Source organism: Silurus meridionalis, chromosome 13 (assembly GCF_014805685.1).
Source record: "Silurus meridionalis isolate SWU-2019-XX chromosome 13, ASM1480568v1, whole genome shotgun sequence".
Taxonomy (NCBI): domain Eukaryota; kingdom Metazoa; phylum Chordata; class Actinopteri; order Siluriformes; family Siluridae; genus Silurus; species Silurus meridionalis.
The window spans coordinates 19,874,892-19,899,843 of NC_060896.1; the positions used below are offsets into that span (position 1 = coordinate 19,874,892).

Genomic DNA, 24,952 nt, shown 5'->3' on the forward strand with positions numbered 1-24,952 from the left:
CACAAATGTCCAATCACATACTATATCCATATAGACGCAACAATTCAATAGACTCTGGCTCCACTGTGTAGGCTTTGAGGGTTCTCGAGCACTTTTTGAAGCTTCATGGAAAACGTTCTGGCTGTGGGTTCTGGAATCCTTTCCTAGTTAAGCACTTGAAGAACTCCATGTTGTTCATTAACACCGTGTAATAATTATTAATGCCAAACATAAATACAGATGGTCCCAAAGTTATGATCGTTTGACCTACGATTTCATAAATGCTGTGACGATCATAGAGATAGAACAATTAAAAATAAAATAAAATAAAATATAAATAAAGTTTAGCAAGGCAGGCAAACATTGCAGCACATGCCCCGCCCTCTGCTCGCGAACCGCCACTGTCATACTGTCAAGCTCATATTGTACGGTACCTCAAATTGCTCCGTTTTGCTAAATCATTTACTGTAATTTATTGCATTCTTAACATAGTACAGTACATTACCCCACCCTGTTCATAATGACTCCTGTGTATGCTAGGCCATGTCTCAAATACTTTCAAGTCATTAAGGTCAGTGTCTCCTTGTAAATCGAGGACTACCAGTTTAAACGTATATCTAGAATGCGGGTTATAGAAGATCTATACAGGTGAATGGGAAACTATTTGAAAGATTTAAATTGAACATTGGCCTGAAAATGATTCGATATGTTTCAGTGCTAATAAAATTGGCTCGGATTCAATTCGAGTCAATTCAAATACATTTCACTTCAGTCAAAATTTCACATGTAGTGAAGATCTGGTTAATGTTTACTGATTTTGTAAGCAATGCCACAAGCTTTTGGCAGATGCCCTGAATTCCCTTAAGCTACTTACAATGATCTCATTCACACTGAGCAGTTTGCGGTTAAGGGCCTTGCTCAAGGGCCAAAAAGCGCCAGCTTGATGATGCTGGGATTGAGCTTCTTGACTTTCCAATTAGAAGTCCAATCAGACATTTAACATTTTCACCAGAGAGATAGCAGCATTCCTTCATTTCGTTTTCTCTCTTGCATTGATTTTTCCACAGCGTTATCATTTTGAATCCTACATTCCCCCTATTTTTGTAAAATACTGCAATATGAGACCACAACATCCCTCAAAAAAGCCACAACAGACTTTTTTTTTTTTTTTACTTTTTATATCATAAAACCTTAGTAGTATATTGTATTGTAATGTATTTTCAAAATCATCGCTAACTTTTTCTTATATTTACTGGCAAATGTAAAGAAAATAAACATTCGCATAACTGAAAGCTGTTTACACACATCGCTTGAGGAGTCTATGGGCAATATTCTCATGCGCACACACACGGCATAAAATCATAAAACATTTAGGATGCTAATGTTCGCCCAGCAGATGTTGAGCAGGTAAGAAACAAAAAAGGATATGGTTACTAAAGAGCAGCTCGCCTGTCAGCATGCCCCTTTAAAAGAGGGTCAATGCACGCGCATGCACACAAACCGCACACGTATACAACAGGGGTGTAACGGCACACGTATTCAAACCAAATTTTTCCGGTACAGGGCTTTCGGAATGCAGTCCTTTTCACGTGCGAATCTGAATTCCCTCAGGAACGTATTAAGTGCCGGACCGTACGATTGCTTGGTGATTTTTTGATTATCGTTAAACTTGAAAGCACATACACAACAATGCCAGAGGTATAAACCAAGATCTACAACACTCCCTGGTTACACGATCTTGCAGCGAAGTGTGTGTTTTAGAGCACTTCCTGGTTGTCTGGGATTGCAAATGCTCTAGAACTCTTCATTTCAAGCCCTCTCTCAAATCCAGCTGTGGATGCAACAGCTTACTTCAACTCTGCTATTTAAATTCACATCTGGCATCGAGCTGCTGCTGGTGCAGTTCTAACAAACCAGCCTTTGTGTGTGTGTGTGTGTGTGTGTGTGTGTGTGTGTGTGTGTGTGTGTGTGTGTGTGTGTGTCTGCTTATACCATTACATACAGTGTAAAGACAGAGGTCATAACATTTCAGAACATAAAAGGTCTGGTGAGAAGATTTTAAAAGGTATTTACCTCTCGAATAAAACAACAAGATTTAATTATGGTCTGTTTTCTCTTTAGAAGAAAAAAAAAGCATGTGAGAGAGAGAGAGAGAGAGAGAGAGAGAGAGAGAGAGAGAGAGAGAGATGCAGTTGAAACTTTCCTAGGCTGTTTTTAAACTCCACTCTCGGGACAGATGCTTGTTTCGGCTCCTGCCTGCAGCAAAATATAATTTAAAGATGAACAAAGAGTTCACGATGATTTATGATGAAGGAGCACATATTTACGGTACGAGCGCGCACCACCAGACCTCCTCCTTAAAACACACGCTTGCGCGCACTGCTGAATTTGGGTATGTGAAAGAACTACAGAAGAAGTATTACCAGAAATAAAAAGTAAAAAAAAAAAAAAAAAAAAAAAATTCCCTCATTCTCCACTTCAGCTGGATCGGTTAGGGACGTTACGTTTTTGAACATGCGGAGGACATCACACGTAGGAGAGACGCCTTGTGAAAAACATCTGCATGCATTTATCGCATTATACATCTGTCCCAATCGAATGCAGAATAAGTAAAGATGTTATACATAGACTGACATGTAATTATGATGTACAGGAGGGACAAAAGTATTGGGACACCTGTTTTATTTTGGTTTCCCCCAACCATATGTGGTTCTCCTGCAAACTGTTACAAGGTTAAAGGCGCACAACTGTAAGGATGTCTATGGGTGTGGTAGCATTATATTTTCCCTTCATTTGAACTAGTAAAACCCAGATCTGTTCCAGCATGACAATGCCCCGTGCACAAAGTGAGCTCCATGAGCTTACATGGTTTGAACTGAAAGATCTTGAGCGGCCTGCTTTAGAGCTCTGACCTCACAGCACTTGAATTTATTAACATTCTTGTGGATGTCAAAAGGACAAATCTCTATACACCCACACTCCAAACTTCCTAGATATTATTACCAGCTAATCGGGATGAATGTGGAATGAGGTGTTCAAAAAGCACGTAGGAATCTTTAAGTCGGACGTCCACAGACTTTCAGGGTAGTGTAGTTTAAATCCAGAGCTGATGGCTTGGCCTGATTGGCCTACTGTGGGAATAAACGCTCTCTTTTTCTCTTTCGAGAAATTGATATTGACTAATCGATTTTTATTTCGCTTTACTGAACTCCATATAGTCTCCGTTTACACTGACAGGAAAAGAGATCTATTTCTCATCTTTCAGGAAAAAAAATACAAATGAAAAGCATCACGGAAGTCAGATGGGAGTAAAGAATCCAGGCTTTTTAGTCCACATGGGTGTGTTTTTCCGAAAACAAAAAAAAAAAGGCATTCTAGATTTACATGTTTATCTTTCAAATGCATATGTATGCTGTTATGAGATTTAACACAGAGGGGCGGAGCTTCCAGCAGCTGTCCGTTAAGATTGAAACGTTCGCCTACGCGATCGGAAATCGTTCCGGATTGCTTTAATCTCATGTGCTCTTTTTATTCAGGGTAATGCGCCTTTACACATGCAGGGAAGGTTGTATGTAAAAGTAAAAGTTAGTGTCGCCAAAAAATATAAAGGCAGAACCAGCAAACTGGAGAGGGAAAAAAAAACAAAAACAAAAAAAGAAAAAGGTGTTTGCGTTTCTGCAGCTGCTCAATCTGATGACTGAGTAATTCTGATCACTCCATTTAGGGAAGTGCACTCAGCCTGAGAGGGGGGCGAGATCCATCAAACAGACAAGAGCTGAAGAGAGCGTGGCCAAAGAGACGACACGGCGCTTATTTAACCGTTCCGACAAACTTAACCCTTTCCGACAGATCGGCAGATCTGGGTAATAACAAGAAATTAAGAAAGTTTTTTTTTTATTAATAATTAAATAAAATCAAAAGCGGTGCAACATCAGTACTGACAAATGCTGAATTTTTTATTTTTTTTTATTTAATTTTTTTTTTACATTTCTGTTTATTGAGGGAGAAAATGTTTTTGATTAAGCAGCACTGCACACTATTAAGCAAATTAAAATTAAAATATTTGTCCTGTTATGTCCAGTTACATGTTTGTGTATAAAAACTGCAAAAACCTGATAGAACAGGATTTTTGTCCAGCTTTAACGTGCTGACGAATGGATGTGGCTTTTAGGGCTGAAACGATTCTTATTTTTTTGTATTCTTTTTTAAGTTTAAGTAGCGTTGACTTTTTTTTTTTTTTTTATAGTTTGAACTAGATTTATATTTATGTTTTTATATGTATAATATATATTATATTTGTTTTTGCATTTTGATGTAAAATGGCAATTAAATGCACTAAATCAGATTAATTTTCACAAATATTCTTGTATGAAATTTCAGCAATAAAAATTTTATTTTAATGACTTGTTAATTTTAAGAGCCCCGTCTTTTCTCTTGTATATTTTCTATCGCTCTTTAATAAACAAAGTACTTATCCGATTACTGAATTAATCTATGGAATAATCGGCAACTCATAACTCGATCACAAAAATGAATTCAATTCGAATTACAGGTAATTCATACAAAAATGATTTGCTTTGATACTTTGTTTAGTCCATTTACCTACACATGGAGCACTGGCTTTCCCACTAACCTCTATTACTGACACTGGACACGTAACACTGTTGAAAAATGGAGGACCGAGGAGAAAACAGGGGCCAAGAAGAAAATTCAGACCAAAGAAACAGAAAGTTCCCAAAGTTTGGGATCATTTCGAACTAAAACATGAAGAAAAAACAGTACAGTTCGGTTATCATTTGAAATTGATTTTGATATATTTTTATTTATATTAAATAGTGGAGCACATTTTTAAAGCTGACGATAAATCCGTGGAAACTCTGCGAGATTTAAATAAATGAATACACGAGTGAGAATAATTATGAGTTTCCCACTGCAGAGAGACTTTTTTGAACGCACTGTATTTGTATTTTGATGTAATTTGGCTATTGAATGCAATAAATGGGTTTAGTTTTTACCGCTATTCTTATACGCTTATAAAAATGTATAAAAATTTAAATGTTTCTAAAAAAGAAACTATTGACTTGTTCTTTTAAAGAGACCCGTCTTATTTTCTCTTGCATATTTAGTATTGCTCTTTAATAAATAAAAAGCACTTCCTATCCGATTACTCGACGGAATAATCGGTAGAATACTCGACCACTAAAGTAATCGATAGCTGCAGTCCTGGTTGCTTTGATATGCCACGAGTGTGAACAATGCTGCTCAGGAAATCCCGATCGTGTCGACTGTAAACCAGGTTCCTCTGCTTTGAGCTGTGGGTCAGATCACACCACTCTGTTGTGTACAAATTAAAAATTCAACAAAAAAAAAAGGCTTCAGAATCATGGGAAATGTCCATTTGGGTTTATCTGCACAAAAAGCTTCATTAATACCCTTCTTTAGAGAGTCTACAGAGGCACATTACTGTTGTCATTTCTTTTTTGTTGTTGTTGTTGTCGTTGTCTCACAGACAAAGCTGGGCGGTGATGCTCTGAAAGAACGTTCACAGATAAAAATAGAGGACAGGACAAGAAAACACACATCCAGCCTACACAGTGGCACGAACTACAGACAAATCCCTCACGTTTAACCCATGAATTAATGCATATCACAGATATTACTGTGGAGTCACTTGGCCGATTCGCTGTACAGCAACACGGGAATAATCCAAGTGTTCAGAGTGAGAAAGTAACTTATTTATTTGACTAAATAAGAAAATTCACATTTTATCAATGCTTTTATAGCTTATAGACATCAACTGTACACCTACAGTAAACTCAGATTAAACTCTAATAGAAAACAAACATCAGATAGACAGAGAGAGAGAGAGAGAGAGAGAGAGAGAGAGAGAGAGAGAGCATGAGAGAGATAGAGAGAAAGAGAGAAAAGAGAAAGCACGAGAGAGAGAGAGAGAGAGAGACAGAAAGCATGAGAGAGAAACAGAGAAAGCACGAAAGAGAGAGAATGAGAGAAAAAGCGAGCAAAAGAGAGAGCGAGAGAAAGAGAGCGAGCAAAAGAGAGAGAGAAAGCATGAAAGAGAGATGAAGAGAGAAAAAGAGAGCGAGCGAAAGAGAGAAAGAGAGAGCAAACAAAAGAGAGACAGAGAAAGAGAGCGAGCAAAAAAAAAAGAGAGCGAGAGAGAGAGAGAGAGAGAGAGAGAGAGAACAGTCACTCTCTACAGCAGCTGGTCTCAGTAATGACCGCTGGCTCTCACTCTTCATACCTCCATTGCAGGGAACAAAGAGAAGGGTCAGAGTTGGTAAGATTTTTCTCTGAAATCAATACAGATTGTGGAAAGAGTTGAAAACAGACCTTTTCAGCTGTACGCAACTTATCGAGGCGTCTCTGAGATTGCATTATGTAGGTGAGATTCATTGACAGGAACATCCCCATTTTAGAGCATGTGCTCGTGGAGACTTTTGGAGATTCATTCAGCCACATGGGTGTTAGCAAAGTCAGGTAGTAAAGCAGGGTGAGGAGGCCTGGGGTGCGGCCAGCATTCCAATTCATCCCAAAGGTGTTCAGTAGGATTGAGGTCAGAGATCTATAGCAGGCCACATATGATCTTCCACTTCGACCACATGTAAAGCATATCTTCATGGAGCTGGCTTTTGCACAGACGCACCGTCATGCTGGATCAGGTTTGGATTAATCAAGTGAAGGGAAGGTTTCATTTTACTGCATCCAAAAAGAAAACCCTCCTATCCAAGTGTGCCCCCAATTTATTGTGGTAACAGTGTCCAGAAGAAATCCATATGGCTGGAAAAGTCAGGTGTCGCAATACTTTTGTCCATATGGTGTATTATGGCTGTAACACCAGTTATTTTTGCTGATCTAAAGAGCTTAATGGAACACGTCTTGCGGCAGACATTAAATTTGTTTTATATTGATAGATTCCAGCTATCACAAAGCTATTAGTGATTTCTGCTAATATAGATGATCGTCATGAGCTTACGGCGAGCACCTCAAGCATTTTGAGTCTACAGATGGCGAGAGGAAGAAAAAAAAATACTTGCCATCAAAGAAAACAAATTTGCATGGCCCGACAAAACAAACACTCGTTATTGCGATCGCAAAGTGAATGAATGGAATGAATGAATGAGGCACGCTGCTGTATTCAGCCTGAACTTAAACAGAGTGCATTTACTGAGATCGATTTCCACCCACGAATGGTTTATGAGCCGAAGCCCAAAATTGCTGTGATTAATTATTTACTAGAATTAATTATTTATAAATTATTTATTTGGGCTTAGTTTGTGAAAATGCACAGGTCAAATGATTATGTTCATTGTTTTTTTCCCCAAATACACTACATTCCAGAAATCTCTATCCAAGATAAACAATTAAAAGTATTAGAAATACACACACACACACACACACACACACACACACACACACACACACACACACACACACACACACACACACACACACACACACACACACACATATTGCCAAACGTATTGGGACACCTGACCTTTCCTGCTATATGTGGTTCTTTTCCAAACTGTTACCACAAAGCTAAAGACACTCAATTCTACAGGACGTCTTTAGATGCGTTATAATAAAATTTTGCATTCACTTAAACTTGGAAGCCCAAACCTGTTCCAGTATGGCAATGCCTCTGTGCTCAAAATGAGCTCCATGAAGATCTGGTTTACATGCTTTGGAGATCTTGAGTGGCCTGCTATAAAGCTCTGATCTCATCCCTACTGAACACCTTTGGGATGAATTGGAACGCTGACTGCACCCCAGGTCTCCTCACCTACATCAGCACCTTTATAGCTCTTTTTAACGTGCACCACTGTATTTTGCATTGAACTCTATTGTACAATCAATTGTTTCTTACTTTACTTGTAGTCTCATTGAACTACAAAAGAAAAATACATTAGCTAAGCAGATTACAGAGTAATGGTTTCTATCAATTTTTTTCTTTTATATTTCATGAAATCATGAATGAGAGGAACCATGGTAATTTTAAGTTTACGGCCAAATGCCGTAAAACTTAGGAACCTTTGGAAAACGCACATATACATATTTATTTGTCCTTACAATACTATAGAGTTAAAGTCCCGCAAGCGAACTCTCTACAGCCCCTAACGAAACATACACACTCAGCCAAAGGGGATGCATCCTTATATGTCTAGTTTCCTTCAGTAAATCTTTCTTAAACGGCACACACGAGGCTAAAAAGATCTGCTCTCTCTATCCTCTCTTTCAGTGGCAAACGAAAAGATGGGATCATGTGAAATGTGTTAAATGTGTTTCCCACAGATTCAATGCATCCAGTGTGCTGGCTGAGGTTAAACACTAAGAGCAAAGCTGTTACTCTTACACTCTTTCTCTCTCAAACACACACACACTTAATCCAAACCATAAAGCACACAGGAAAAATGTCCAGCTAGGCCAATTAAGCTTAAAGAGAATCTCTCACTCACACTCACACACACTCCTCTGGGAACTGGCCTGGGCAACACAATGAATTAAAATGAATGAGATGTTGGAAGAATGTAAAAAAACATAAATAAATAAAATAATCAAAAATGAACGTGAAAAGAATAAAACACACAGCAGACCGGGACAAATTTTTGTGCATACAGCAAAAACTGTGAGCAAGAACTGTGGGTTCTGTCCCATTCTCAAACAAGGGAAGGGTATAAACTGTGCTTTAAGCCAAATCACTAAAAAAGGCTGGGGAGGAATATTTCGATTCGCTTTTAAACCTTGAAATGTATTTATTATTATTTTTAATTTAATTAATAAACCAAATAGGGTCTAACAAATGTAAACTACTTCATTTAATTCTTCCATTTTATTTTAATTTTATTTAATCGATTTTATTTGTACAAATTGATACAAATCAATATAATAAATTGTATTGCAAAAATTCAATTTATTTCATTTTGTTTTTATATCTTTGTTTTGTAGTAAATATTATAAAATATTGTTTAGTATATTATTCAACCGAGCAGGCATTTTATTTTCAATTGATTTAGAAATATAAACTGTTGAACTTATTAACAAAAATGTTCATAATAATAAACTATTAATAAAAAAAACACCAGCAACTAAATGCATTGCATTTCTTCCTCTAAACCAGACCTGGGCATTTTACGGGCATCCCTGTCCAGCCCGTGGTATGTCAGTCATAAACACAAATGAACAAGTATTTATGCTCTGCATGCAATATGACTGTGTTGCTTTTATTTTGAAAAACAATGACGTGTTATTTACGTATGGTCAAACGTATCTTTGTCTGTCTGCGACAGGTGATGCTAGCCAGCTACCCCGGCCCCCCAAAAAATGTCGGCTCACATAAAAAAAAAAAAAAAGAAAGAAATGCTGATTCTGAATGCTGCGTTTTCAACAAGACTGCTAAATATTTCTTTACAGAAGTCAAAGGTAAAGCCGTGTGCTTAGTTTGTGGTACACAAGTCTCTGTGTTTAAGGATTACAATCTGAATCGCCACTATGTGACCAAACTCGAGGAGAAATATAAGAGCTTATCTGACGAAGAGCACAAGAAGGAGTCGGAGGCTTTGCTAGCTAAGCTGCAAACTCAACAAACGCTTCTTACAAAACTTTGCAAATCCAGATACAGATCCTCTATAACTGATAATCACCTCTCAGCTGTCCTTCGCATAGCCACCTCAGACATTCAGCCAGATTTCAGTGCACTTGTTCAGACTGGATTTTTCTCACTGAACAAGTAAAAATAAACTGAAAACATCAAAAGCACTTAGTGCTTTTTGCATAAAGTTGTAAAAAAAAAAAACTTTTAGTATTTGTGAGAGTTAACAAGTTAAAAATAAAATGAAAGTGATGTTATTTTTGTTTTAAACTGTGTATTACTTGCTTTACTCGCTTTATTACTTTACCTACTATTAGCTTATCAAAATATATAATTTACTGCTTTTTTACAATGGGAGAAAATTAATATTGAGCAGAATTAATTTGAAGTTATCATTGGGTTGGCCCTCCAACACAGTTCAGATTTTTCATGTGGCCCCCTATAGAAATTAATTGCCCAGCCCTGGTCTAAGCGGTACCGAAATGGAACACAAACTGTGACCGAGCTACGTACCAACGTGTGAATTTATTGTACCCTTACACTCCTATCTATCTATCTATCTATCTGTCTATCTGTCTATCTATCTATCTATCTATCTATCTATCTATCTATCTATCTATCTATCTATCGTTCACAATTCACATTTATTACAATACTGTTTCTCACCTGATGTTTAAACTACAAAAACAACAATAACAATTAAACACAAAGATATCATTATAAATATATAATGAACTAATAGTTGAAACTGAAAGAACAGAGGGAGATCAGTGTTGAAAAAAGGTGCAAGAAGCATTTTCATGGGGCCAAACACATTCACCAATCACTGGAAAGCAAAGCCAGACCTTCAAACAAAGGAATTCAAGAACAATTTCTACATGTTTTGATCACAAACAGTAGTGGAATTCCCTGACTGTAAGAGACGATGGTCTCATGGCGCTAGACGTAAGCAGTTTTCTCATGCCATTGGGACTTTTCACAAGTACATGGTGCGGTCATGAAATCTGCTGTATGACCTTGGTTCATGGTCCTGAAGATGTCTACCAAGAGATACAGGTTTGTTGGTCTATTACAAGCAATCCGATTGGGATCCGAGTTTACTGTGATGACGTTTTTCTATATTTCATGGTGATTGGACAAATCTTGTAGGAGTAGCAAAAAAAAAGGAAAAAAAAAGGTTGCTTTCAGGATACTGAACTCGTTTTGACTCATGGAATGAAGGGAAGTCTGGCTTTTAAATTACGGACACACTGTTAAAGTTATGACCATAAACGTACTTTAAATTAGGCCCAAATTTGACCCAATAGTGCTGTTAGAGCCTTGGCGGGATTTCACCCAAACTTCAGTCAGAATGTTCCTAAAACCCTGTCCAATCAATGTGCCAAATCTCACAACTATTCAACAGCTGTTTCTCTGTTAAAGACACCTTGTCAAACTAAAAAGAACACCACCTTTGAGCCCCTAATCAAGATTTCATTGCACAAACCAAATCTATATTCAAGTTTAAACATGAAATGTACTCTACAAACAAAACAGCACGTGGTTGACGGGTATTTGCTTGCCATCACTATTGGGGAACTACGTGCATTTTCTTTTTTAAATATATATTAAGTTTTGGATTCTGTTCCACTTTTTCTGTGCACAATTGCTCCCCTTTAATTCAGGACTTCTGCAGGTTTCATCAAGACTACCTTAAAAAAAAAAAAAGAAAAAGACGCACACAAACACAATACTGACCTTAATCAAGTACCAGTCATTTTTTCAAGTCAGGTATCACAAAACTTGCACTTCCCCATAGGTGAAAAATAAGTTGTACAATTCCAGAGAAAGCTGATTGGCTGTTGCATGTTGATCTCTGTTGTTGTTGTAATGCAGCGAATTATATTTGGACTAGCGAAAGAAAGAACGACAACACCATGTTGTGTAACATGTTACAGGTAGCATTACATGGTCATTGGAAAGTTAAGACCTGTTTAAAATGATTTAAGACCAGCGGATTTAAGACTTTTCAAAGCTTAAGATTTAGATTTGAAAGTTTATAATACTCTGTAATTGCGTTCCCCTTTTGATAAGCAGCTCTTGAAAGGGACTGTAGCGCAACAACAACAAGAGTGCTTTCATGTTGTTTATCTCTGTACTGTTGGTGGACAATGGAGTAAAACCTGACTGTCGGCTACATATCCAGGTGCAATGCTGAAACCGTGCCGATGTATTGTAAGGCGTCTTAGTTATGGCTTGGTTTGCTACCAGGAACACATTCTGACATGATACACCAAATTACACAAATTACACCATCTCTGTGACACCTTATCCACAGGAAGTGCCTTCTTTTAGTCATTTAAGTTACATTCTGTGAAAGGTCAGAACAATTCTGGCAGGAAATTTAAACTATAGCAGGGGAAAAAAAAAAAAAAAAAAAACACAACTCAGCCTTTTAGGCAGGGAGAAAAAGAAAGAAAAAAAAAAAAAAAAATACAAAAAAAAAAACACGTGTGTGTGAGGTGTCCCTGCATTTCAGAGTCTCGAGCTCAGGAATGTGTGGGAATTCCTCAGGATGGAGGGAAAGAGACAAGGAGGGAGCTTTTTTTTTTTTTTTTTTTTTAAATGCCCTGAGGCTGAGCTTTCTGAAACCGCTGAAGAAAAGAAAAGGAAAGAAGAAAAAAAAAAAAAAAAAGGAAGAAAACAACATGGAAGAAAAGAATACAACGAAAGCCTTGGGAATTATTGATTTAAATAGCTTAAGTGGCAAAGGAGAAAGGAAGTGGTTTGCCCGTGCTCTTTAACCAGGCCTGTGCAACACACAAACAAACACACACTTCTCAAAACACACACACACTTCTCAAAAGCTGATCATTGTGATCTCGTTTACACTGACAGTGACTTCTTTCATCTAGATTTATGAAAAATTGCATGAAATGGTAAAATGATATCTAGAGTCACTGATTGAGAAAATGTATCAGCGGGTTATGTAATTCTTTCCGCTCTCAGAGATACGCTGTCTGCTCGGTATTCTGCCGACTAGACGCAAACAATGACGGGAAAAACAAAACGCAACACGAAACACTTTTGTGGATGAGATTTGTAGGTGCATTTTGAACATCCATTCCCCATTAGTCCCCATTTACTAATAATCTTCACGCTTCTGGGAAGATGTTCCACTAGATTACGGAGAGTTCTCATAGAGATTTGTTATCATTCGCCCATAAGGGTGTTAATAAAGTCGGGTGCTTTCAGGACATCAGGAACACACACATCTCTAAACTTGCACTTCCCCATAGCTGAAAAATAAAAAAGTTTTAATGTCTGTGTTACAATCAGAGAGAGAGAGAGATTCACGCCAGTAACAGAAAGCTGATTGGCCGTTGCATGTCTCAATTTCCGGTGGAAAAAAAAAAGCAAATAAGATTTTGACAAGACAAAAAAGAACTAAACAAACCAACAAAAAAACATTATAAAGTGCGGTGGGAGCATTGAAATGAGCATTACATCAATATCCGAAAAATTGAGACCCGTTTAAAAGTATTTAAGCCCAAGGACAGCAAATTTAAGACTTTTCAAGGCCTACAATTGAGATTTTAGCCTTTTTTTTGTTTGGCTCTTTAAGACACAAAGTGAACCCTGGCAAGGAGCTGGCTTTGTACACAGGGGCCATGCAGGAACAGGTTTAGGTCTCCTAGATGTAATGAAGGAAGCATTTTATGCTATCGCACACAAAGGCATCATATCTAATCGTGTGCCTCCAATTTTTGCACCAAAAATTCAGGGATGAACCACACACCAAGTCAGGTGTCCCAATAGTTTTGTCAATACGGTGTACAACATGTGCTTGTGATTTCATCGGACCGTCACGGGTTTGACGATGCTGTCCATGCTGCTGTCATGAGTATCACTAGCCAGTCGCAGACACTTTAGCTTAGTTCAATCAATGAATGAAAGAATGAACTGTTACAAAATAAATGAATTTACGACCTGGATCCAACAGATGGGAAATCAGTGGGCTTCGTTTTTCTGATTGAATACAAACAGATTTATTGGTAAATAACTAATTGAATTGTATACTCTGCATGGATTATTGCGGTTTTATATAAAGGAAGATACCGTTGTGTTTAAGTTGCTTGACGCGCTCAACAAACTCGTGCTTTTCTGAGAGGATAAAATCATGCGAGTTCTTTCATTAAGAAACAGCCACTTTGAGTCACGAACGAATCGTAGGAAGCCTGACTGTTCTTACCTGAGGCAGGGCGGAGTTGAGCTGCCTCTGCAGGGCGTCTCGTTCGTGGCTAACCTCGTGCAGCTTGCCCTGAGTCATTCCCAGGTTCTCCTGAGTCTCCCTCAGCGTGTCCAGGAGCCTGTCCCTCTCCTCCAGCATTGACACCATCAGAGACTCAAAATGTCCCTCCGAATCCGATTGGAGGGGAGACCCAGAGCCGCGGCCACCGCCATTACTTCCCACCTCCGCCTCGCTGATGGTGGGCATCACCTCGCACATCATCTAGGACAGGAAAGGACAAAGCAAGACATTCAATATAAGACATAAAGTGTAGTGTGACCTCAAGCATGCCATTAATCACGATATTCAATGTACGATTGAATTTTGAATCCGTTTACATGTAAAATAAAGGAAAGTTCCTAAAATAAATAAATAAATCTCCTGGTGGTGTTGACATTTGGCCATGCGTTTACTGCAGTTTTATTTGAGAACATGTCTAGGCTAGATCGATAATGAAACGAGGAAAACTGATGATCCGACAATGCTGTTCCAAAGTCCCTCTACATTCCAGAGCGTAGGAAGCTCTACAAAGAAAAAAACGAAGGTCACGGAACACAACGTTAAACCCTTACTCGTGCTGTGTAAAGTTGTTTAGTGCACCTACATTCTCTCACAAGTTGCTCATTCTGATCATTATGACATTGTAACGTTACGCAGTAAAACAGTAAGAGAACATTTTGTCCTCGAAGTCGACGTGTCAGAAGCAGGAAAAAAATGGACAAGCGTAAAGATTTAAGTGACTCTGACTAGGGTCACATTGTGATGGCAAGGTTCTCCAAAAGCTTCTCCAAAACTGCAACTCTTGTAAACCGTTCCTGATCTGCCATGGTCAGTATCTATTGAGACAATATTAGGCAGTTTCCTAATGTTTTGCCTGATCGGTGTACACCAGGGGTCACCAACATGGTGCCCACGAGCACCAGGTAGTCCACAAGGACCACGAGTAGCCTGCGGGCTTTTTCTAAAAATAGCTGTTTCCTACTTTGTTAAATCATTGTTGATAATTATTATGAGAAATCATTAACATGATCAGTGTCTACACATAGATAAATATCATTAATTATTAATAATAACATAATAAAAGGTAAATTGAGCAAGTGTGTTATTTCAGATCAAACTGAAAACTGCATGTATCAAACTGGTAGCCCTTCACATTCATCGCTACCCAAGAAGTAGCTCTCAGTTTCAAAAAGGTTGGTGACCCCTGGTGTACACAGTATGGAGTAAACTTTTTGGACACCTGACCATAAAATCTGTATGTGCTTTTTGAACATCCCATTCCACATTTACTGATAAAACTTCCTTCACTCTTCTGGGAAGGTGATGAGCGAGATTTTTGAGCGTGCTTGTGGAGATTTGTGCTCATTCATCCACAAGGGCGTTAGTAAAGTCAGGTACTGATATAGAGTGAGGAGGCCTGAGGTGCAGTTCCAATTCATCCCAAAGCTGTTGAACATGGTTGAGGTAATTGTGCAAGATCGTCCACTCCAACCCATGTACACTATATCACTATATGTAAGAACCACATATGGCTGGAAAAACAGGCATCCCAGTATTTTTGTCCATATAGTGTATTATATATTCCTCACCATTAATCTCAACATGGCCACAATTCAGATCAAATGAAACAAACAGTTACACAAAGCAGCTTACAAATATTTATATGTATATTCTCAGCACAATAAGATAACCGTGCCTCACACTATTTTCAGTGGTAGAAAATAATCTTTACCACAGGACCACTGTTCTGCAGTTCGCTGCAATATGCTGATAAATGTTCAGTTGTTTGATCAACAACATTACGGAACTCAACATTTGCTACCACAGCTGGAATACTCATCAAAACAGGGTGAAACGTTGTGATATTGATATTATAAACTCAAAAAGTACCTGATAATACTAGGGTCAAGGCTTATGTTCTCACTTTAGGGTCACGGTTTTCGGGTCTGTACGGTTCTTGTTATTTTTTCTTTTAATCTTCAACAATCCAAAAATTTCATTAAGCATTTGATCTATAGCTTATTAGCTTAATTACAGTATTAACATTTTTGTAATGTAATCATGCACTAACCGAATTTTACATGACTTTAAGCACGTTATTGGGACCATCTCTGAGTAAAAGCTAGGTGAGATTTTGATACAGCAAGAGAGAAGACATTGATGATGACATGCTTTTCGTTTATTTAAAGGAAAAGAAAAAAAAAAGTGTTGGCGAGAGGGAATATTTAACCGCGGCTTGAGTACATTCATCAGCTGATGAAATCCTTCACACTCAATCACGCTGCACGGTTGCATATCTTTTGCTATAAACATCCCCAATGCTTTAGTTATGGCTATTGCAATGTCCGACTTATCACTGAGAGGCTGCTTAAATGCTGCGGACTGTAGAAGTTGTTTCCTAACCGGCTCTTTCCTGTTTGTGCTGTTTGTATCGACACATTGGCGTGATGTCTTCTCAAATGAACCGTCATATTAGAAGTGTTGCCATTAGCATATTGAATGCATTTTGCACAATGCTTGCACACAGTCGCAGTTCTATCTACTGTTTTATTTCCGTTGTCATCGTAAGTTAGTAACATGAAATCCGAAATGTTCCCACACACCGGATTTAAACGACGCGGGCGCATCCGCCAACTCCGCTTATCTCCTCCACTTGCCATTGCTGCAGCACTTCTTACTCAACTTTTACTGTCTATATGTATGTTCACGCGAAACTGTCTGAGGCGAAACTGAGCACGGGGCTACATTGCGCATGCGTCGAACCGTGCAACGCACACACGAACTGAACCGAGACAAGCGAACCGAACGGTTCGGGTGTTTTTTTCATGTACCGTGCCACCCCTAGTATCTACAATCGCAATATCCAGTTCACTGCACATCAAGACGCTAGATATATGGGGCATCGTGGCATTAAGTGTACCACATGAGAATATGAGAATAAGAACGGTGAACATATTAATAGGAACATTATTAAAGCGATTATTAAACCATTTAAAATATTCTTTAAGTTATACACATCAAACACATTACAAAGCCCAATAGAATTGATTTCGGGGGCCCTCGCGCACAAAAAGGCTGGAGATGTGTGTGTGTGTGTGTATGTATATATACATATATACATACACACACACACACACACACACACACACACACACACACACACACACACACACTACCTACGATAACCTCTATAAACTATAATATCTTCTAATGCAATACCATGAGACATCTTTAAATCTGAAAGCTGTACCTGATGTAGTGATCAAGGGATCAAGTGAATTCAAAGTGAAGACTCAGACACTGGTGGTTATAAGCTCTACTTACTTTTCAGCTTCATTTAACTCCAGAACCAAAATTCGGACAGCAAACAGGTTGTGATTTAACATGCAGCATTTTGAGTGTTGGTACGCTGTGTATGTCCTCGCGCAATCACATCCCCCTGCACTTCTCACAGAGAGATGGAATGAAATGACAGGGAGAGAATGAGGGGAAAATGTAACCTCGTTTTACCTCGGTGGACGGCCTGTGCGCTCGTAAGGAGGTCAAACGCTGAGAGATTTACGCTAGCGCTTCGGTGCGGGAGGGGGGATGGGTTTTACTTCACAGCTTTGATTCCAAGGAAAAGGAGTGGCAGATGGTGAGCCGACAGGATACCTGAACAAGAGTGTCGGACGAACCAATCGGCGTGCTCCATGCTCACCTGTGCACAATAATACACGGCCATCTGTAGCCAAACCTGTAAAGCTGCTTTCTCCTGGGCCACTGTGTTCGAGGTCCAGCTGAAGTAACTCAACACTGCAAACGCTACAGATCATATTTCGCTCCTCGTCAAAGGACACGTTAAAACCCCAGGGTATATAAAACCTAATGGTAAAAGAATGGACCATTATTTCACCTTAAAGTGTGATTTACTAACAAAAGAAACAAAACAAACAACAACTCTAGTCTACTGTCTGAATTTGCCTGATTAATTTCACGTCTGCTTGCGAAAACATGCTCCAGATCGAAGGAGACAGGATCTCCCTCTTTAAAATAATTCCCCAGGTTATCTGATCGGCTTTAGATCTGGGATGGGACTGGGTCGTTTCTGATCGCCGCCTTCTGAGGCCCTTCCTTTGCTAAAATGGTGTTTTGCTCTGGGTTGTTGTGCTGGAACGAGAAATTTGTCTTAATATTCCATTTTTTTGGACTAGAGGCCGGCGTGTTTTGTGCCATAAAAATGTTGGAACTATCGAAAGCCAAAGTTCCAGGTAAGATCCTGAAAGCATGATGCTCCCACCACCGTGCTTCACTGCTGAGTCTAATGTGCTTAATTGATTTTGGGATTACGTCCAAGCATGTTCCACCTTAACATCATCTGACCATATTACATTTTGACACATGGTTTGTTGCGATTTGTTTTCATCTAGCTACCCTCCCCCCCTAGCCCAGGCATGCGAAGACCACAAAATTACCTTCTATTATAAATAGCTATTCCTGCAGCTCCTTTAACGTTGCTCGCGTGTCTATTACCACCTCGTTAAAACATTTCCAGTTTATCCTCTCGCATTTTAGAGACATTCCTGCTCTTGGCAATGTCACAGAGTTGCTGTTTTCTCCTCTCCTTCACAATGTTCCATGTGCACCTATGATTTGGAAATTCTTTTGTACCCCTGTCCTGATCGCTCCATTTCAATAATCCTGTACATCCTTTGTGAGCTCTTTGGGGACTGTGATGCCTTTTCACTTGTCTTGTCGTTTGCTAGGCCAAGATCTATCGTTGTTTCATTTTTACATCACTTGACTTGACAGCTTGACCTATTCTTTGAGCAAAAGCTAACAATCCGAGTCACAGCGTAAAAAACTGCAGTTTGCTTATCTGTCTGTTGCGTTTGGGTGAGTAAAATAACATACCGGTCTACACAGATTTCACACATTCTGAGTAACTGAGCACCACAAGGACAACAAATCAAACGATTAGCGTGCGCTTAGCACGTGCTCACCTCTCCATCACATTCACCTCTGTAATAAAGGATGGGAATGAAAGACAATGGTGTGCGCTTTTCTAGTAAAATAATCAATAACTGGGTGGGTATGGTGCCTTGACCACTGCAATGATGATTATATATCTCCAGCACATCTCAAGCTTTTTTAAAATATATATTAGGGGTGTAACGGTACGCAGAGTTCACGGCTCGGTTCGATTTTGGTACGATTATGGGGGGAAAAATGCTTAAGATAAAATTGTCTCTTTTTTTTTTTTATTAACTCGGTTTATAATAATCAACATTTGTGCAGAACAGTTCACATTTTTTAAAACAATTTGAAATTCAAAGCATGCTCGGATTAAAACAAAAATAAAATGGATTGAATTTATGCGCTGCACCTTTTTAATTGCATTGATTAAATTCCCACAAATAAAATTCGATTAAATAGTTTACATTTGTTAGACCCCGTTTGGGCTTTACATTTAATATGACGTTTTCTAAAGACGTGTTCCACTTAACTGTTCTACTTCTTTCAGCATGATTCAACGCGGCTTCGTTCTTTCCATCTTTCATTCGTTCACTCCCTCGCTATGCGAAACTGTCAGGCTTTTCTCCTTTTAAGAGAAATGTTTGAAGCTGTACATAAGAAACGCACGAAACAAACTCGTGTTTCCGGTATGGAGTGAGGCAGAGACCAAAAAAATATATAATCTTACGGTCCGCCACTTAATACGTTAGGAACTCGGATTGTGCGTGCATCGTTACACCCCTAGTACATAAATACCACGAAACATCCATGAAACGCGTCAGTTCCTGTTGGAAGCTATAAATAGTCAGTCCTGCACCAGGATCGAGAAAAAACGAAATTAATCTCAGCTATTTCTGTGAACAAGTCAATACGGCTTCTCCCCCGTGTCCGAAAAAAAAAAGGATGTTACAGCTGTGATTCTTACAAAGAGCCGACATCTGAGACTCCTTCTGGGGAGAGGGGAGTCTCCTCACACAAAAACGGCACCGTATCAACCGGTGTTAATCTGTTTATGTGGTCTCTCTCTTTGTGCCAGTTTACACCACGGGAAACAATTACTAGCGCGAGAGCGTTCGTAGAACCCTGTGAACTACCGTTAGAAGCAGTAATAGGGAAATAATCCACACCTTCTAACCATCCGGAGGAAGTGTAGAGACGACAAACGGTCACGCTTCAGAATACTTCCCAGAAATCAAAACGCGAGTTCATCTTTTCTTAAACAAAAAAAAGGAAAATGATAAGCTGGACTGGCGCATCATTACCTACAGCCTAAGGGAACCTGGACACCAAGACACCACTACGTTTACATAATGGTACAATATATGGAGACCTGGCCATAAAATGTGTGCTTTTTGAACGCCCATTTCCACATATATTCCTCATTTACTGTTATAATAACCTGTTCAGCTAGATTTCCGAGTCTGCTTACGGGCGTTCATTCAGACACAAGGGTGTTAGTAAAGTCAGGTACTGATGTAGGGTGAGGAGGTCTGGGGCGCAGTCAGCCATCCAGTTCATCCAAATAAGGTGGTCAAAAGGGTGGTTCTACAGCAGGCCACTCAAAATGTTCCATCCAAGTAAAGAATATCTTCATAGAACTGGCTTCATACTGGGACACTGTCATGAAGAAACATTTGGGTCTCCTAGTTTTAGTGAAGGGAAAATGTAGCACTACCCTATCCAAAAACATCCAATGTAATTGTGGGCCTCCAACTTCGTGGTCACAGTTTGGGGAAGAACCACATAAAAGTCAGGCGTCCAAGTACTTTTGTCCGTATAGTGTTTATGGTATACCTACACACTAAGTGTGCCGAACGAGATATTTCATATTTCAGATGCACCAATCCCACGCCCTTTCCGATACACTATTAGCATTGATGCACAACACCTCAAATACCTGTAGAGCGGACCTCAATAGATACCCCACAATTTAACCAGGCACAATCACCACATCATTATAAGGAGTGCCTTTGAGAGAAATATTCCGTCGTAGATCTCTGCGAGCACGCAACAAACATAAACATGTGTAAAGACCCTAAAATCGTCAATCTTTCCTATTTTAATTAGACACACATTTCTAATTGCAAACCCAATCTTCCTTTCTACATCCACACACAGAATAAAGCGCTTTACAAAAAACCCCGTCTGTTGACACGAATCATCAAACACGTTCGTGAATCCAGAAAATCGGCTTGTGTAGTTGTTTTAAGAATCTCCCACATATAATTATATAATGGTTAGGCTCACGGGGCGTTTCACGTTTGGTCCGAATGCTCGGGTCCGCACCCAGGACCGACTCTGGACTCGTTTTGCGGGGGCGAGGTCAAGTATAACCTGCAAAAGAGCCGTTCTGCAGTACCTTTTTTCTTTTTAGGCGTGTAGTCTGGTTTTAGATATGAAATAGTAGATGAACCCGTATGCGTTACCATGATCACAGCATCAATTTCCAAGAGCTACGAGTCCAAACGCTCTTGATGTGTCGTTGTTGAACTTACACCTTGAGTCTGGATGAATGCAGGCGAAAACAAGAGCGCTCTTTCACTGCGTAGTAAAAGTGTATAGACACAGCATGACTAACGCAGAAGTGCTGTGATATTTCCCTTTTTTTTCTCTTTTCAAACCCTTTTTAAAGGAAGAGAAAAGTGGAAGTGTGATCCAACAGAAATGAGGTTAAAAAAAAAAAAGAAAAAAAAGCCATTTAATACAAAATGCTGCTTTGGCACTTTCGGTTTCTTAGCTAGCTGGCTTGTTTTCATTTCTCACTGCATGTGATTAAACAAAGCAAAAAGCATTGTGGTATGTACGGCACACATGAAGCACTTCTGGGCAATGGTTGGAAATATGAGGCAACTTTGCCAAATGCACATACAAAAAAACATGGGGCTTTGGACATGGACGTTTAATAGATTACTAAATAAAAACCAAATGATGGTCTCTATGTTAATCAACCGATATCTTGGGAAATGTACGACTTTTCTACAGCAATCAGCTCTGCCCTTTGCCTCAGTGCAAATGCTCACATCAACCCGTCACCAGGCTCGATTCAGGCCCAGATCACTTTCAGGCTGCAAGTCCAACAGCACTAGAGTACGACTGCGAGCAGACGAAGACGTGTCACCTTTCTGCTTTCGGTTGTTTTGTTCCACACCCGAGTGTGATCGCTGCGTTTACACTGCGCACCAGGATTTGATCGAATCACTGCATATGTGAAAACACCCTTATTCTGCAGCTATTCTTTCCTCATAAGTGTGTGTGTTTACACAAATACCACATCAACGGCATTGTGGGATTTTCCACTCCGGCCATGTAAAGCATATCTTCATCTAGCTGGCTTGATACACAGAGGCATTGTCGTGAACAGTGAACGAAATAAATCCATGCTACCGCATCCAAAGGAACCCTATACAATTTTGGATAGTGGGAACATTTTGGGAAAGAACCACATATGGCTGGAAAAGTCAGGTATAAACCAATACTTTACTGCATATAGTATAACTTGGACAGTAAAAAGTCTGTGGGTTTTTTTTACACTACAGTAACTATATACACAAGTTTTCAGTCTCTTGCGTACCCACTTCCTCCTCAATTCTACGATGGGCCCAAGTGACACTCCGAACCACGACGGAACCCAAGCGGTGATGTTTTTGCAGACACATACTTAACACTACATACAAATCTGCACACGATTCGATACTAGGCTGCAAAGGAGCCGTCGTGAACCGAGCTGCGATTCCATTCCAGATGTTGATGCATTTCCTTTGGAACCTGGGAGTGAAGAGCACCGATGTGTTGACGTGACCATTGATGATTGATTAACCCAACAATCAGTTGCATGCGATACACCACACCCTGCTGACAAACCTCAACACATGTGACTGCAGCACAACAAAACTATGCAGGCGAGCGGAAAGATCCTACTGCGGAGGATTTCTCACTGTCGGCTTTAGCTACGTTTGGATGGCTTTAAAGGGAACGGTAACAATATCCAAGATAACTAACTTGATCGATCGAAATTGTAATGGGACAGCAGCAAGTTCACAGACATACAGCAAAGTGTGAGCAACGAGGGTTTTTTGGTTTTTTGTTAAAATATACCCTTGTCAGAAAGCTGGGGGTAAGAGCGCAGAGTCAGCAACAATACAGCACCTCTGGAGCACTGAGGGAAAAGGTCTGTGCTCAAGAGCCCAAAATTATTTTGTTTTAATAAAAAAAAAAAAAAAAAAAAACTATAATACATTGTGTAAAATAGTGCAATCAGGTAGAAATCTGAGATCTGCACATTAAAGCGCATTACCAGCTCAAAACGTTGCAAAATTTTTATATACTTTCTATGCACATGATGATCGGATATACACATGGGAACGTACGATACTGTATCTAAGATGCAGCAGAAAGTTTGAAGAAAAAAAAAAAGAGAGAGAATGAAAGTGCCTGGTTTTATCAGCGCAATCAGGTAAACAACCTAAAAGACTGTAGGTCAACGTGCACTGATGGGATCTGAACAGATCGACATTATGGTTAAAAATTTTTTTTACTCCTGGTTGATTAAACACTTCCAAACGATTTCTTCAACAGGAAGTGCTCAGGTTGACAGACAGCTCAAAAATGCACCAATGAACGGTGTTCTCCTGGTAACACAAGACCCCGGGGGATTTGATTGGTCGAGCTCAAGACTAGTGCAGGATGACGTGTAATGATTTAGAAACTCTCAGGAAATCAATCTAAACAATCTCTGGAAGACTCGTTTTGCTTTCGGAAGTATTATCGAAAACCACAAAACAAATTATTTCTAAAAATTGTTTAATACGAATGTCCTGCTGATTCTTACCTCTGCAGCACTGATGTGGGGCTTTCAGCCAGGGTTTGGAAGATGAATTCAGATTATTTAAAAAGAATAATAAACGGTATCAGATCCTAAAACAATTTTACAATGCAGGTTTTTAATCGCGGGTTGTCCTCCTCCAATCCATGAAAAAAGGGTTTGAGAAATATATCCAAAAGAAGACCAGGAACAGGGAAAAGGGGCCTCCTTCAATCACTCCACAGTGACATTATTCTCCAAACGATACACTAGTTAGCTACCAGCTTGAAGAAGAAAGCAGAACTCACAGGCTAAAAAATGTCAAATAGAATCAAACCGTAACGCGTTTTATTACATAGATTTTAAAAATACATTGTCATTAAAACCGTATATAAATAGTATTAATATTAAAAAAAGAAGGGAAAAATCAACACTTGTCCCAAATAGATATTAGCACCGTGTTAGCTCCAAGCTTAGCCAGCTCGCTAACTAACTAACGTTAAAAGCCGGACCAAACACCGGGTTTGGGCCTTTTTAATAATATTACTCTTTGCAAAAGTGGACTTAAGGCACTAAAAAAAGACGGAAAATAAAAGCGTGAAATGTGGAGAGAATTCGCTCTGGAGTTTGGGAGTTTGTTTAGGAGCTCTTGAGCCACATCACTGGATCCGTCCAGTGAAGAAGAAGAAAAAGCAGCTCGCTGATCCAAAAGGAAACGTCCGGGGGGTGAAAAGGATGACTAAAAACTGTACAATCAACCCCCCGAGTCAACCCCCAACTATTTTGCCCTTCGAATCAGTCCGTCTCGGGTTGAGTTTTCGCCAGTAAATCCGATATCCGTAACGGATGAACTCGGAGACTTTAAAAACTGGATGTTGGCCCCTTTTCCCGGTCGCTCTTCTCGTTATCTCCAGCCGGGTTGCCAGATTGAAGCCACCGTTTCCAAACTCCTACTGCGACGTCACACTGCTGGCGGAAGTAAACTCCTATTTGCTATGTTTATCAATTATACAATAAAAACAGTAAATTGCACTTTGGCTCAATATATATACGTTGACAGTTCATGCTGTTTTGCTTAGTCGTATTAAAACAATGATCCATTTATTTTTTCAATGTGAAAAAAAACGCAAAAGTTCTGGAAAAGCTTATATCTTCATATAGGTATCATCTTGATTCTTCCAGTCCCTTTCAGTTAAAACATATCATGTGTTACTACAAAAATAAAACTATATGTATATCAGTGAATTTCATTGTTAACTTTTTCATGTTTTATTCCTAAACAAAATCTCTCAATATC

The 24,952-nt window shown here is 39.3% G+C and overlaps 1 protein-coding gene across 14 annotated transcripts in view; it reads right to left on the bottom strand.

Annotated features, from left to right (window-relative positions):
* The window catches only part of ppfia1 (PTPRF interacting protein alpha 1), a 76,704-nt gene extending 52,117 nt beyond the window's left edge, over positions 1–24,587 (bottom strand). For 9 of the 14 annotated variants that reach the window (XM_046864003.1, XM_046863999.1, XM_046864005.1 and 6 more), the window contains exons 1-2: positions 23,683–24,586; positions 13,821–14,081 (exon numbers count right to left, since the gene is read on the bottom strand). In XM_046864003.1, coding sequence (XP_046719959.1) covers positions 13,821–14,081 — 261 coding nt within the window. In that variant the 5' untranslated portion in view covers positions 23,683–24,586. Of the gene's footprint in view, positions 1–13,820; positions 14,082–23,682 lie in introns of all 14 variants that reach the window. The other 5 variants (XM_046863994.1, XM_046863995.1, XM_046863992.1 and 2 more) reach the window with 2 other exon arrangements.
* Positions 24,588–24,952: the final 365 nt, after the last annotated feature.